Raw genomic sequence first — 15,926 nt, 5'->3', positions numbered from 1 at the left:
AGTTCCCTTGAAATCGTTTTGGTAGACGAAACGGTATATTTAATTACCTTTAATCATTTTATTTACTTGGTTTGTCTGTTGATATATTAACTACTAGTCTTATATGCACGCGATGCGTGCGGGTATTTATAAATTAAATATTGTATTATTATTATATAACATTTAATCACCAAAAACAAAATACGTAAGAAAAAAATGATCATATACAACAAAATTTGGCTTTTTGCAATCTAGCATTAATGCCTTCAACATTTTAAAGCTTCAGCCAATTCTCCTAGTTTCCAACTTCCAAGTCATGAATTCACCATACTCGACAAAATCACAGTGATAACATTCACAACATTTTATTGGCAAATCAAAGAAGAAAACAATACAAATACAAACCCGGAACTCGATTCAAAAAGAGTAAATCAAACCTTGAATTTGCTACCGCAAAACCCCAACACGGAGAAGAAAAAAAAAATCCCAGTAAAATGAACTTACACACACATGAGTTCGAGGGAATTACAATTTTCATTTCAGACCATATGAGAATCATTGTATTATTATTTCAGAAATGCAAATTACAACAAAAAGAAAAGAAAAAATCTAAAACACTCATGAAGGAAATTCATCCTACAATACTTAATTGAGTTGATCCTTTGATGTGAAGGGAAATGGTGGCAACTGCAGCACTGCTTGTTCAGCTTGAGTTGGGTATGAACTCCATAACTACCAAAACAAACAAAAACAATAATCAAATTAATTCACAATTTAAGCTTGCAATCATTAATCACAATTTCTATTAAAAATTACAGGGTCTAGTGAGAGAGATGAAGATTAATTACAGGGTCTTGAAGAACAGATTTGGTGTCATTTGTGGTGCTCCATTGTTTGTATAATATCATAGTTAAGAACTGCATCTTTGATTAAGATTGTGAAAATAGGATATAAAAAAAAGAATGAAAGAATATTCAGAAAGAAATACAAAAGATGAGGATTAGAAAAGATGATAAATAGCCCTAGTTACTTGCATCTTGTCCCAACAAACTGGGAGTGACACTATGTAAATATGAACATGCTTTCTGAGTTCTTTCATGTGCAGAACATTCATATCTGCTCCCAAAACCAGAAGCCTTCTTTGAGTTAACTCTCTTAAGGGAAAAACATTAGGTTAAAGGTACTGAGTTTGTATCCTCTCTCTATTCTACTAATCCATAATTAAGCAGAAAATAGTACTAATCCTCCACAAATCTGTATTGGCCATACCAATCCACAACATTTAATTGAACAATGCTTTAGTCAAACCATATGATTTTATCAACCAATTAAAAAAAGTACGGAAATAAAAAGATACTGAAACATACAATACATTTAAAGCAGTCCTAAAAGGTGCAGCAAGTTGAGTATGAAACTCTTGTTAGTACTTGCGTCAGAATAGCATACCTCTGATATATGTGAATCATCAGTAGCCCGTGTTCTCTTTTTATGTGTCCAGACTTGAGCAAAAGGAATCAAAGGCTTAGTTTGGTTAAAGGGTTAAGATTGTGGACAGTCTGATCACATTCAGAACTCTAATGAAAACAAATAGAGGTATTAAGGATTGTGAGAAGGTTAGTGAAAAGGCGAGCTGAAACTCGGGAATCAACCTTGAATACTTGAGAATCCCTATCTCCCTTGTACTACTTAACTTGCATATTATTGATCTTCTCCCATCTAAAATTTCCAGTCAAAGGCTTACCTATTTCATGTGTCCAGACTTCCCAAGAACTTTTGCCTAACACTCTAACAGTATGCACATAAAGAACTTAAGACCTCTCAGATGCTTTGGCTTTTCATTGTCCACCTATTTGAAACAACCATCTATAATAAATGATAAAGGATACATGATAAAACAACATAGAAAGCTTCTTAAAAGAACTTCAAAGAATAATCAAAGATTAACATTGTTCATATTTTTGCAACATTCTTAAAACTGCAACATCAAAGATGAGATCATACAATAATTTCCTCATCTACCAACATAACTACTTGCAAATTGCAAAAAAAATCCATAAAGCCAGCACTAAAGTGATTATATCAATGAAATTAATCAACAACTAATCACTGAAAACAAAAAAGAGTTCGGCATTGATGAACTATTAAAGAACAGCCAACCACCAAAGCACAGGTGGATATACCAACGACCAAAGAACAGCCGTTGGTATTGGAAGAAGGTATGTCGTATTAAGAGATATAGTTAAAGGTGTGATTATGCCTAATCAATCTGGTCCTGGTGGCAGTTTCTCTATTAAGAACCAGAAATTCACATAGCATAAACCAAACTGATGTTATGCAATGTGATTACAACATAACATCCTCATCTTTAAAGAACCATCCCAGTTACTTAAATTTCACTTTTTAACCAAATAATGTAGTTTATGAATAAGTATTATATAATACATTACTGAATCAAAAAAAATCGTTGAGAGAGACAGGGAGATTAATTTAACACCCACCTCAGTGAGAAGTTCAGCATCATGAGAGTGAAGATCCAAAAGCCCGGGGCTGAACTCGTTCGGTGATATCTGGCCCTTGTTTTTCTTTGAAATTCGAGATGGATTCACCAGCTACATTGATGGCTCTGTATAAAAGTCCCCACTACCATTATCATATCTCCTCTGCCCCTTTTCTACTTCCCCTTGTTTCTTGCCCGTAATACCCGTAGTCCTGCATTCACCAATCCCTATCATCAGACTAAACCCACTCAAACATCCCACACTAAAAGAAAGATAAATTCGGCACAAAATTAATCTAAAAAATCAGTACCCCGAATTTCTACATCTGCAGAATTTCCTGATATCATTGAACAAAAAAAGACAGAAGTTTTGAGTTTAGATGCGATTTAACACTCGCAAAAATTGCAAAACCCCAAAATCTAACAGAGAAAAAAATGGATTGAAGCTCACAAAATGTACAAACCCTAAACCTATACAAACAACAACTGAATTCAAGCTCACAAAAATTGCAAACCCTAAAACCTAAACTTTGCTAATTAAGTACGCAAACAACAAAATAATCAAAAGTTGAAAATCGGAAATTAATTGGAAGTGAAAATCCAGAAATTATCGGCGTAGCTGTTAGTGACATAGACAGTACCCTTGAATGTGCTTCCAGCAAAACACCGACACCCAAAACTAAGCCCAAAATACAGAAAATCAAATTCAAAATCAAATCATCTTTTAATTAAAATACTGTAGAAATAAAAAAATATATAGGGTGAAATTGAAGGGTCAAACAAATCGACAAACTGAGCAAAATAATCGATGCAGCAAATCACATAAATCGTTACATAAAATCGGAGATTCAATGAATTACTAAGCGAGAAGAACAAAAGCAGAATGGCCTGAGCAGTCAGAAAGCCTGAACAATGACAGAAGGCCAGTAGCTCAAAACTTACTTTTCTGTTAAGAGAAATAAAAGCAGGTTGCTAAATGATGCAGCCTTATAGAATCCTTCTACATGCTGCAATAAAAGCCATGCCCGTTGTCCAAATGTCCTCTGGAAAGAAAGAATGATTCAAAAGAAAGAAAAACAATCATTTATCCGTAAAGCATACTAACAAATTGATATGTGGCAGAAAAGAACGAATACCTGCTCAGAGTCTCCCCATCTACGAAAAGCAGAAAAAGACTGCAACCGCGTCCAAATATACTGACCCCCTACTGCAGCAATGCAGTACCACATATTTTGAGCAGCAGTCAGTCCAGGACCTTCCAATCCCGTTCTCACTGCAGATAGCACATGTATTAGAGAGAACAAAGAAAAGACCTTGGTAACCTTAGGAGAATGATAGCTATGACTTAGTTGAGCAACAAATAATCAAGTTTGACGATATGCTAATTGCCAGAATGATCAAACAAATAAAACTGATAAAGTGAGAATATTGCAAGAACAATCCTGTCCTATAAGGCGTACTTATCATGTATGTTTGCCCCATCAGAAAAATACACTCCTAATTTCATCAAGTAGGTATGACCGATCATCATCATCACCAATGTGTTATACAAAGTACATAGCAACAACAACAGTCAATAGAAGATAGTAATCAATTACATTGAAATAAGGGAGTATGAGGACAAAAACACATTGCAAAGTAATTTTAATTACTAAAGAACTTGAAGTTTCTAGTATATGCTTGGTATAAAGTTATATGCGGAACAATATGAAAAAAGACAACCCTAAATAAGATTTCTGTATTCATTTTTGCTGCCATTCCTGGGTTCCCAATCCCTGACATCCCCCCGCTTCTCCCCTCATAAAGTCATGAAAAAGTAAAGTAAAGCGAAAACAATATGACTCATTTTTTTATCAAAAAGAGAGAATCGTGATGAATCTATCGGAAAAAAGAGAGATCGTATATGTATTTGAAGATATATTGTATTCCTAGTTTGACTTCAGGTTCCTGATTAATCCGAAAGGTCAATATAGGGTCATTAAGCAATAAATTACAAAAAATTATAATCAATTAGCAATAGAAACATAGAATTCTAGTAAAAGCACCCCTAAACATTGATATAAATTTAAATATTGGACTTTCCTTCATTATAATTGTATTTCATTAAGTAAAGGGAGGGCCAACAAATTTATCTTGAGAAAAGTTATGTTTAATTCCAAAATCATCAAAAAATTGAGAAAAATTAGGTTTAATTCCCAAATCAAATCCCCCAAATCAGATCCAAATTCGAATCAAAAATAAATCCAATAGGACCCAAAATAACAGTACCAAAAGTATTAGCACCAAAATTTATAAAATTAATCTGAATACAGTTTGCTTCCCTGCCCAGATTTTCCACTCAAAATGCAATTCAACCTAAATCTCACAACCCACAACACCCTAAATGTCATTCATAAACAAATACCAAAAAAAAATCCAAAACAGACCCATCAATAAACTAATCCAATAAAACCCTAAAATACAAAAATTAGCACCAAAAATTTACAAATTTATGAAATAAATAAAAATTAAAAAATAGCACCAACACAATAATTCAAAGCGACATACCCTCCAGCGTTTGAGGCGTTCAATAGGAGCATTCTTAGTAGTGGTAATATCAAACGGACTAAACTCACAACCATCCTCGTCGGAACTCAGGAACTATACTTTCAAGAACCTATTAAGAACAAAATTATCAAAATACGAATAAATAATCAAAATCAAACCAAACAAATTAGATCAAAGCAAACCCAGAAAGATAATCAAGATAAATCTCAATTTAACACCAAAACAAAAATGGAAAAATGAATTCACCTTCGAAAATAATGGTGGCGACGGCGGTGATCCGCAGAGATCGGAAGCGCACGATGGAGGCGAGAGAGAAAGGGAGAGGAACCCACCCTCTGATGACGACAATTTGGGAAAATAACGGTGGCGACGGCGGTTGAGGATGGAGGCGACTGAATACCTTTGTGAGGGAAGGAGATCGGAGATTTGTGGGAGATCGAAGGAGATGAAGATTTGAGGAAGATCGAAGGAGATGGAGATTTGAGTGATCGAAGATTTGAGGGTTTGAGAGAAGGAGAGAGAAAGTATGCGAGAATGATAGGGGAGCGACGGAGGAATGGAACAGGGGTTGTACACGAAGTGTGTTGACAGCAGGAGAGGGTATTTTAGTAAATTTAATGGGAGACACGAAAAGTTAATTTACCAAAATGACCTCAGGAGCTGGCTTATATAATAGAGATAATGAATTTATTTGTATTACAGGGATCGAAGATTCAAGCCAGTGTTAGGAGCACGCTCATTGACAAATTTAAAAACGAGTTGAAAGAAGGTTTCTCCCGTGTTATTGCTACTTTTGAAGTAGTTGGAAATAAATTTAAACATAGAGAGGCAACCCATACTTACAAAATAATTTTTTTCTACAAAACTACCATCAAAGTAAGTGATGATAATAAACTCCCATTAAATGGGTTTTAAATTGTCCCTTTTGAAACGATAATGAATTGAAGAAGGACTTGAACGACATGTTTTTAGTGGGTATGACAGTTTTATTCTATTTTTATTATCATCACTAAGAGAATCTTGAAATATATGTTATTGTAATAACAATATATTTTTTATTACAGATGTAATCGGTGAGGTTATCGCGATGGGGGATAAAGAAAAATATAGCAAAGAAGGATGCTAAGCCAAACTGGAAGTTGCAGATGGAAATGAAAGACTTAAGGTATGATATTTTCAATGTTAATTAGAAAATATCAATTTTTTAATGAAAGACTTTTTTTTTACTAAGAGTAATTCAAGATCACATTTGTTCGACTTTAACTTGATTTTTTTTCTATTTGTAGGTGAAGTTTCATTGTCAAACTCGCTTTTTGCCACAAAGATATTAATTAATGAAAATTAAGCCAAATTGGAAGTTGCATCTCTATTATATAAGCCAACTGCTGAGGGTATATAAGTAAATTAACTTTTCGTGTCCACCATGAAAAAGACGAAAACACCCTCTGCCCTTTCTTCTCAAACCCTTTCACGGATCACTCTCTCTTCCATTCACTCCCTCTCAAACGAACTCTTTTGGTTCTCTCTCCTCTAAGAAAATGAAATAATCCTGTATTTCTCTCTCCTCATCTCAAACCGTTTGCCGTGTTTTTACCCGGTCGGTCACCATCGAAACCCTAGAAATCCATACTTTGGTTTCTTCATCTTCTTCATGACCCATGCTCCGACGGTTCTGATTCGCGAGATGTGGTCGGCAAATCTTCCGGTTGTTCGACGCCTTTGATGCAATCACGTCTACAAAAAGTTCCTACATCCACCGCCGATTCAGTGGTGGTACATTTCTCTCTCCTTCTCCCTCTAACATTTTTTAGGGTTTATTTGTTCTCGAAATTCAGCATTAGTTTGATTAATTTTTCCTTAGCAAACAATTAACTTAATTCTATATTTCGATGTTGCATTAAGCAATTAGGTTATTTTTTGAGAAAATTCATTTACGAATTTTCAAATTTTGTCATAGGTGATTTTTTTTCCCATGATTTCTATTCTCCTACTCAATTTTGTCAACGACCGATACTGGTGCTGCAAAAAGACGACCTCCACATTTTTTTGTTTCGGGTGAGATTTCAACAATTTTGTTTAAATTTTCATTTTTCTTTTCCAATTGATTCTGGAGATTTTCCGCTATTGAACTTGATAATTCGTAATTGAATTCCGGTGAGATTTCAACAATTTTGTTTAAATTTTCATTTTTCTTATCCTATTGATTCTGGAGATTTTTGTTGATTTAATATGTTTTTTCCGGTTTTTGTTTGAATCTCTGTGAGTTAATTTTTTTTTTCAATATTTATTGGGTTTTAAATTTATTTTTGCTTGATTTCTGTAATTTTAAAATGGATATTTTCTATGTTTTACAGTGAGCAGCGAGTTGTAGATTTCAATCAAGTGGCAATTCATGCTCATCAGTTTAAGGGGAGTAATTCTAGGTATTTCCTGACTCTCAATCTTGAATGTTGTATTTCTAGGTTCCATATCTTTTTGTGAGCTTTGAATATGTATTTTGAATAAAAATGATGTGACTTTGTTTGTTGTTGAATTAAAACCGATACAATTTGAATATGTGTGTCAAATTCTCGATTCTGTGCTCTAGAATATGTGTGTCAAATTCTCGATTCTTGCTCTATGTTTTCTCTGGGTCTGAAGAGATGAATCAAGGTGGTAGTGGTGGTGGGTGGTTTGGTGGTGATGGGAAGAAGGAAGGGAGTAGTTCAAGTAGAGGTGGGAGCGAAGCGAATTTAATTTCATCTCTCACATTTACCTGTGCTTGGAAGATTTGTGGTCTTATGGCGTCTGTTGATTTAATTCTTGGATTATTTCCTGAATCATATTCTTTATGGATGTTAATCTATCATATGATGTCATTAGAACTTTTCTAATCTATCATTGGATTAAACAGTAATAATATAAATTTTCTAAGCCCATATTAATAAAATAGGAAAGAATATGGACAGGATATGAGTCATGACAGCAATTGCCAATTGGAGCTTACCGTAATAGAGTCAAAACGGTTGGTAGTCTACTTTAGCTGGTTCCATTTCGTACATGTCAACTTTTTTATTTGTTTGTTGCTGTAATAGTTTACAGTTTCTTATTAAATTCAAACATTTTTTGTATAAATTTCGAGTTTTATTTATTTATTTTTGTTTTTATTCCAGATTTGTAAGGAGGTATGATGATTTAATTTACCCAATATATTTGTCTGAATTCAAATTGATGATTTCTATTTAACACGCACTACCATCTGATCTCGATATTTTGCGTCTTAATCCAAATTTATCTGAGATTACTGGTTATGTATTAATTTGATAAATAATCACCATCTTTCGGCAGAGATTGCGTAATATTTCAAATTCAATAATGGTTTTGCCCAAGGTATCTAGCGCCTAAACTAGCTGATGGTTAGGTGCTTCGTTTTGTTGGGCGCAAAGTGTGAACAAATATTGCGACACACATTATTTGATTTCCACAGCTTTCTGTTACTTTTATTCTCCGTTTACATCTTATATTTTCCTTAAAATCATTACCCTTTTAATCAATGTGCAATGTGTATAGTTGACAGTGTAATCAATGGGATATGTTAGTTGTGTGCCTCTCTCCCCCTCTTTCCCTTCCTCCTTAATTTTGAAGTTGTTGATTTTAGAATTTCGGATTTAATTGAAGTTGATTTTGAATTTTGTTTTATATTAACTTTTCTGATTTCTGCGCTTAATGTTTGTTGGAATTTGTGGAATTTTTGCAATGAAAACTGATGAATCGGAGTGGGAGCTTCCAGGGAGGAGGGTTCTTCTTCTCTGCCTATCTGTCGCCATCCAGTTCCAAACAACCAGTGGCACGGTTGCCGAGTTCTGCCAGCTGAAGTTACTAAACTTCTTCAGAATAATTGCCTTCTGTCTGAGGTAGGTTAGTTGTTTGATCCAATTTTGGTTTTAGTTTCCTTCATTTTTCAATCAATTTGTTTGTAAATTATTTTAATTTGAATTGTTTGTTGGCTCTCAGCTATTTTGTTTATTTATCTCATGTGAAAGCTCTTTACCAAAGTTCATGGCTAATAATGCAGGTTCTCTGAGATATATCAGGAGATAGTGGCAAAACCATTATATTCTCTTCTTTCTTCCGTTCAAACAGATGATTTCTTCAAACAATAGCAGAACATCGCCAATACAAAGTTAAGAATCTGTTTTTTCCTTACAATGGTCCTTCACAAAGCGTGAAACCAATGTTGTTAATCGGTAAGCTTCTGCATCAACCAATGAATGGCATTGAGCCTGAAACCAATGTTGTTAATCGGTAATCGGTAACCTGGCCTAATTCACCCTCATGCATCTTAATGACGGTATAATTTTGTGATTTGTGATTTGTGATTTGTGGACCTCTTTCCATGGATTGAGCCCATATACTCTCCACCTCACCAATTCGACTTACTAATCAAAACCAATAAAAAGAACTCAAAATATTGAAATAACAAACCCGATTAAAATATATGATCAAATTCAATTTAAAATACCTTGCAAGAGTAGCAGCTTAATACTTTTTAAAAAGTGAGTAGATATTTACTCCTTTAAAATATATGATCAAATTCAATTTAAAATACCTTTACAATCCTCTTATGATGTATCTCTGTGCGGAAAGATTCTCTTCTTTCTTCCGTTCAAACAGGTGATCTCTTTTGGCGTTTTTGTAAGAAGAATGATTTGCATAAACTAGGGTGAATTGTCACTGTTGTTGGATTATATGTTGTTGTTGGATTATTGATTTCGGATTGCCATAATTGAACAATACTTGGGTTGTTCAAGATTATATCTAAATTTGATGTTGTAGAATTAAAGGTTTCTTAAATTGGTAATGAGAATTACATAGATGATTGTTGGGTTTGTGAGACGCCGAGGTTTGGAATTGAATTTGAATCTGTTTTGGTACCCTCTTTGGTAAAAACCTAAGATATCTACCTTTAGAATTGGAATTGTAGATTCCGGTTTCCATATTACTCCGTAAGAAAGAATTGGAATTGGAATGTAATTGCAATTTTGATTGTTTATTTTTTTAAATCATATTACATTTAAAGTTAGTTAGTTCTGTGTATAGAGCTTCTTCTGGCCTGGCTAACTAAATATCTTCTTCTTCTTCTTCAAGCTTCTAACTACTTAATAATAATACAACTACAAAGCCAGTCTTATTCTTAAAGAGATGGTGCCGGATGCATGAACCGAGAGTCTATCTCATGCGACCATCCTCAAACTGATACTCGGGTTTTGTAGTTTTCCTTTGATCAAAGAGTCTATTTTGGGGCTTGCATAAAGATGCTCTGGCCTTAGAGGGTGGGTGCTGGTGGGGGTTGTCAAGTGTAGGCAGCATGACCCTTGCTATAAGCCTATAACTGAGAGGTTATTGCAAATACATGCAGGATATTAAAGAATTATATAAAAATATCATTTGGGTACTATATAAAAATATGGTACTGTATAAAAATATTAAGAAAGACAGTGCCAGTGGAAGGCTTTCTGCCTATAAACTAATTTCCTTTTATGTATGTATGGTACTGTATAAAAATATTATTGATTTATTTAAATTTTTTTATTATATAATGAGATACTGTCTTTCTTTCTGATTCATTTTATCACCCCCTGAGAAGGGTTTTAAGGTATTTCAGATTTTTGATTTTTTCCCCCGGGTGTTGATGCTGAGTTTTTTTCCTGTTTCTTTAGATTCTGGACCAGGAGGAAGGAATTGAGGTGAACAATGGAGCATTTGTGGATTCTGGGAAGATTGATTGCAAGGCTGTTGCTTTTTATACACGAATTCGGAAATTGTATTCTAAAAAATGGATTCGAATTAAATTGGAGCTGTCTGACTTTTTAGTTTTCTTTGATTACCTTAGTGGATTATCAAGTTTAGATACATCAGTTGCAACATAATAATTTTAAGTTTTTTTAATACTTTCGCACGCATCGCGTGCATATAAGACTAGTATGGAAATGAAAGACTTAAGGTATGATATTTTCAATGTTAATTAGAAAATATTAATTTTTTAATGAAAGACTTTTTTTTACTAAGAGTAATTCAAGATCACACTTGTTTTTTTTTTTTTGGCAGGCAAATTAGGATATATTGATTAGCACAAAAACAGTATTACACCCTTAACCTTTGGCAACAGCCACAAGGTCAAAGAACATAAAGGCTAAGAACACCTAGCCTAAAAAACACACAGGAAGAGCAACAAGCTCTCCTTTACAAACTGTTGAACCAATTGAGATCACTAGGCCTAGACTTCTTACTAAGCAGGTTGTAAACCCTTCCTTTGAATTCTGCCTTGATGTTAGCAACTGTAGAGTGGATAGTATGCACTTTAGCAGCCCAAACAGCTGCATTTCTGGCTTTCCATACATTGTACACTAAACTGGCAATGGCAGTAAACAGAATTGCCTTTTTGCATTTTCCTCTATTGTATCTTTGAACCCCTTTGAGGAGGCTGATTACAGTGAATTTGTTTAGATTGATCCCAAGCCAATCCAAAACCAGCTGCTTGCATTGCTTGCTGAACTCACAGCTAAAGAAAAGGTGGTCAATCTTTTCTGTATGAGTGAAACAGATAGGACACAGGTCATTAGGAACAATTCCCACCTTGTGAAGTCTCTCTTTAGTTTTCAATCTGTCAAGCATTGTGAGCCAAAGGATAAATCTGTGTTTTGGAATAGTCAACCTATTCCAGACATATTTCTGCCAAGTTACTCTATCACCAGCAGTTGCAATTTGATTGTAAGTGTCTTTAATGGAGTATTTACTAGTGGAATACCACTGAGGTGACTGCAGCTGGTGAGTAACACAATTCTTCACTTTGCACACAAACTTTACCACCCAACTGGCAGCAGTAGAAGCAGTAAAACCTTCCCAATTTTTCTCCTTGATGTAAACTGCATGAATCCATTTCACCCATAAATTATCCTGTTTTTGAGCAATGGCCCAAACTTGCTTCCCCACAGCAGCCTGATTCCGTAGCAAAAGGTTTCTAAACCCCAGACCACCATGAGGTTTGGGGAGACAAAGGTGATCCCAAGCAACAGGCCCAGGTCTTGCATCATCATAAGTTCCATACCAGAGGAAGGCTCTACAAATGGAGTTAATCTTTTTTAGAACATTCTTGGGAAGTAAGAACATCTGGCACCAGTAACACAGATGCTCATCAACACTGAATTAACCAACTGAACTCTACCAGCAAAGGACAAGTTTCTAGAACTCCAGTGCCTAACTCTTGATGTCATCTTATCCACTAATTGCTCACAATCACAGGTTTTCAATTTCCAAGGGCTCACAGGTACACCCAAGTATTTGAAAGGTAAACTCCCCTGAACAAACCCAGTTAAATTTGTGATGGCTTCAATCTGATGATCATTCATGCCACAGCAATAAAGGGAAGATTTAGAAGCATTGACCTTCAGGCCAGTGGTATTAGAGAAGACCTTAAATCCCTCCATCATCATACTAATGACCCTTTGTTCCCCTTTACAGAACATCAGCACATCATCTGCAAAGCATAAATGATTCAACCTCAAGTACCTGCATCTAGAATGGAATTTAAAACCTGGGCACTCTCCCACAGCTTTCATGGTTCTGGAGAAATACTCCATGCAAAGGGTAAAGAGAAGGGGAGAGAGAGGATCCCCTTGTCTCAAACCCCTTCTTGGGTGGATAAGTCTAGATGGAACACCATTAATCATAACTGAGTACTGAGTAGTGGATAAACAAGTCATGATCAAACCAATGAAGAAGGGAGGGAACCCCAAATCCTGCATCACCTCCTTAATAAACTCCCACTCCACTGTATCATATACTTTCTGCAAATCAAGTTTCAGAAGACAATTGGGTTGAGGCTGGCCTTTTCTATACATTTTGACAATGTCTTGACAGATAAGAACATTATGGAGAATGGACTTCCAACAACAAAAGCCCCCTGATTTTGAGAGATGATGTCTGGGAGCACACAGCTTAGCTTTTCACACAGCAACTTAGAGATACACTTATAAAGAACAGAACAACATGCTATGGGTCTAAAATCTCCAACTGTGGCAGGAACACTTACTTTGGTAACCAAAGTAATGGATGTAACATTGATCTCTTTTAGCATTTTTCCTGTTCTAAAAAATTCAGAAACAGCAGCAAACATATCCCCCTTGACTATCTCCCAGGTGGTTTTGAAAAAATGGCTATTGAATCTATCTAATCCAGGTGCCTTGTTGTTAGGGATGTCATCAAGTACCCTTTTCAGATCAGTCATACTGAAATCACAAGCTAACTTGGATCTGTGGTCATCAGTTAGCCTAGGTCCATGATCCATTATCACAGGATCCACACTAGTCCTATTTTCAGAATGAGAACAAAATAAATTACCATAGAACTCCAAGAAAGCTTCCTGAATCTGATCTGGAGATGTGAACCACTCCCCATTGAGGTTTTTAATAGAGTAAATGGCATTGTGTTTTCTTCTTTGCTTTATACTCTGAAAGAACAGTTTTGAATTCTCATCCCCCTTTTCTAGCCATTTCAGTTTAGCAATTTGGTATAAGAAAGAGTTGAGATTATCTTTGGCTTCCCTGTAAGCTTCAGCAATGACTTTTTCTTCAGCAGCAAGAGTGGCATTATAGGGATCTTGGTGAAGCTTATCCTGAATTTCAGCAAGCTGTTTTTGCTTAGTGATTTTCACAGTTTCCACATCACTATAGCCTTTGTTGTTTAGGGTTCTAAGCTCACTCTTTATCCACTTGAGCTTCTGAGTAACTCTAAACATATGGCAGCCATCGACATATTTTTGCCATTGTCTGGTAACCAGGGGTAGAAAATCTGAAGAACTGGTCCACATGTTGTAGAACCTAAAAGGTTTCTTCTGACAATGGTGACTGGTGGTATGAAGAATCATAGGACTATGATCATAAGTTCGTTCAGGTAAAAACATAGCTTCTGTAGTTTCAAATCTGTCACTCCATAGAGAGTTGGAAAGAACCCTATCAATTCTGGTGAACACCCTATCACCTCCTTCCTGTTTGTTGTTCCATGTAAAATGCCTGCCAACAGTTTTCACCTCTGTGAGCTTACAACTAGCCATGCATTGTCTCATAGGCAACACATCATGCATCCTAACTGGGGAACCAATCCTGTCCTCCATATTCATTATTGCATTAAAGTCCCCCATTATCAGCCAAGCTGAATTAATACAACTGGCTAAGTCAGTCAAAGTTGTCCAAAGATCCTCTCTCTCTGCTGGAGAGTTCATGCCATACACAAACGTACAATAAAAGCCAACCCCTGACAACCTGGGGGTGACAAAGCAATGAATTACTTGGGAGCTCATATGAACAATGTGCAAAGTAAAAGCAGCAGGGTTCCAAGTAATCACAATCCTCCCATTCTTATGGCAAGCTAGATTAGTGGTGAAGCACCAAGTTGGACACACATTGAGGTAGAGTGTACCCATCTTTGCAGCTTTCACCCTAGTCTCCAGGAGACCAAATAAGCCAATGTGGTGAGATTGAATCATCTGTCTCACCTCTACTTGTTTTGCATGCTTATTTAGTCCCCTCACATTCCAGCAAAGGATTTTATCCATTAGGCATAGGGGATGTCACCCCCCTGCCTAATACTGCCTCTCCATGCCCCACCTTGCTGACATTACCATTCATCCTAGTACAGTTATCCTCTGTACCCTCAACACCATCATCAGATACAGTTAAAGCTTGGAATGAATTGTTAGTAACCACAAGTCTCAATTGTTGCCCCATCTCCCTACTGAATTTAGTGGCTTGAGTGAAGCCAGTTGAGGTGGATGTTGTTCCAACAGATGCAGCTACCACAGGTTTCACAGTGTTGGATTGTTGGGTTTTTGCCACCCACATTTTCTTGGTTTGCCCTGCAGCCAATCTGGTACAGTTAGCCATATCATGTCCCATTCCCTTGCATCCCTTACAGGTGATAGGAATCCATTCATAGTTGACTTTCTGGTCAACTCTGGCACCTTTTTCATTCATGAAGTGGATCACAGTAGGGAACTGTTGATCAATTTGCACCTCAATCAATATTTTTGCAAACATCAGTTTATCTCTATTCAATGTGGCCATGTCAACTTTGATCATTTTCCCCACCTGTCCAACAATTTTACTCAAACATTTTTCACCCCAATACTTCACCTCTTAATCCTGGTAACTGAACCCAAATAGGTATAGTCTTAACAGGATCCTTGCTAAAGTTCTCATCAGCAGACCAAGGCTTCACAATCAGTGGCTTAGAGTCAAAGAATTGGTGTCCACTACTCAGCACTTTGGAGCAATTCTCCATAGTAGTGAATCGAACCAAGTATATCCCCCTCCCCACCTGAGACACCTTATCAACTCCATATTTCCCCCAAATCCTTCTAACAAACCCTTCCATTACATTTTGGGGAGGGTTTGCCCCCAAAACATAGCACACAACAGCTGACTCCCAATAAGCAACCTCTTCCTTAATGTCTTCAAAATCGATTGTTACTAGAGGGGTCAAAACAGGGTCTAAAACAGGGGATTGGGCAACAACGCTAGAATTATCAGATTAAAGCACGCAATCATTACTAGAATTCAATCCAGACATATGCATAGGCAAAACAGGAAGCATATCAACATTATTCGCGCCAGATTTTGAATGAGATTGAAAATGGGTTCGAACATCCTTACCACTTTTGAGGGCGGTCAACCAGGCATTAAATTCACCTCGCACCTGGGATTGGTGTTGTAGATGCTCCAAACTAGCTTTTGGAGTAAGAATTTCATTAGAATCAAAATCTCGATCATCTGGGTTTCCATCAGAAAGCGACGAAAAATCATCTTCAACCGCCAAAACAGAGGAATTCTCAATGTTAAGTTGTGGCTTGTTCTTGTTTGGGACCTTT

General features: G+C 36.1%; 1 protein-coding gene, 2 long non-coding RNA genes and 1 other non-coding gene across 11 annotated transcripts; 2 read left to right on the top strand and 2 right to left on the bottom strand.

Moving 5' to 3' along the window:
• Window positions 1-494: 494 nt before the first annotated feature.
• On the bottom strand, window positions 495-1,096 carry LOC110804742 (uncharacterized). Its single transcript, XR_002537818.2, has 2 exons — window positions 828-1,096; window positions 495-711 (listed from the first exon to the last, which is right to left on the bottom strand). It is a non-coding gene; the product is annotated as an uncharacterized lncRNA (long non-coding RNA).
• A 2,337-nt stretch (window positions 1,097-3,433) lies between these two features.
• On the bottom strand, window positions 3,434-5,578 carry LOC130459864 (uncharacterized). Its single transcript, XR_008919574.1, has 4 exons — window positions 5,270-5,578; window positions 5,024-5,132; window positions 3,613-3,749; window positions 3,434-3,519 (listed from the first exon to the last, which is right to left on the bottom strand). It is a non-coding gene; the product is annotated as an uncharacterized lncRNA (long non-coding RNA).
• A 922-nt stretch (window positions 5,579-6,500) lies between these two features.
• On the top strand, window positions 6,501-10,979 carry LOC110777934 (uncharacterized). 8 transcript variants are annotated; one of them, XR_008932826.1, is made up of 6 exons: window positions 6,501-6,796; window positions 6,981-7,078; window positions 7,378-7,446; window positions 8,793-8,920; window positions 9,078-9,185; window positions 10,723-10,979. XR_008932826.1 is itself a non-coding variant. In XM_056843578.1 (6 exons), the coding sequence occupies exons 1-5, from the start codon at window positions 6,746-6,748 to the stop codon at window positions 9,163-9,165; spliced, it is 474 nt and encodes a 157-aa protein (XP_056699556.1). In that variant the 5' UTR covers window positions 6,505-6,745; the 3' UTR covers window positions 9,166-9,185; window positions 10,723-10,979. The 8 variants fall into 8 exon arrangements, 1 of the variants encoding a protein (XP_056699556.1); XR_008932825.1 differs by having other exon boundaries at window positions 6,502-6,796; window positions 9,078-9,249; XR_008932828.1 differs by having other exon boundaries at window positions 6,505-6,796; window positions 8,793-8,916.
• LOC130460479 (small nucleolar RNA Z195/SNORD33/SNORD32 family) lies at window positions 8,183-8,271 on the top strand. The gene has a single exon (XR_008920336.1). It is a non-coding gene; the product is annotated as a small nucleolar RNA Z195/SNORD33/SNORD32 family (small nucleolar RNA).
• Window positions 10,980-15,926: the final 4,947 nt, after the last annotated feature.

The sequence above is a fragment of the Spinacia oleracea genome, chromosome 4, assembly GCF_020520425.1.
Source record: "Spinacia oleracea cultivar Varoflay chromosome 4, BTI_SOV_V1, whole genome shotgun sequence".
Lineage (NCBI taxonomy): Eukaryota > Viridiplantae > Streptophyta > Magnoliopsida > Caryophyllales > Amaranthaceae > Spinacia > Spinacia oleracea.
The sequence above is the reverse complement of the archived record's forward strand: the minus strand, read 5'-3'. Positions and strand labels throughout refer to the sequence as shown.

Bases quoted from the DNA above. Each gene is read 5' to 3' on its own strand.
- LOC110777934 (XM_056843578.1), top strand. From the start codon at position 6,746: ATGCAATCACGTCTACAAAAAGTTCCTACATCCACCGCCGATTCAGTG. The intron at 7,447-8,748 runs GTATTTCCTGAC...TGGAATTTGTGG, and splicing joins TTTAAGGGGAGTAATTCTAG to AATTTTTGCAATGAAAACTG. The intron at 8,917-9,077 runs GTAGGTTAGTTG...CTAATAATGCAG, and splicing joins ATAATTGCCTTCTGTCTGAG to GTTCTCTGAGATATATCAGG.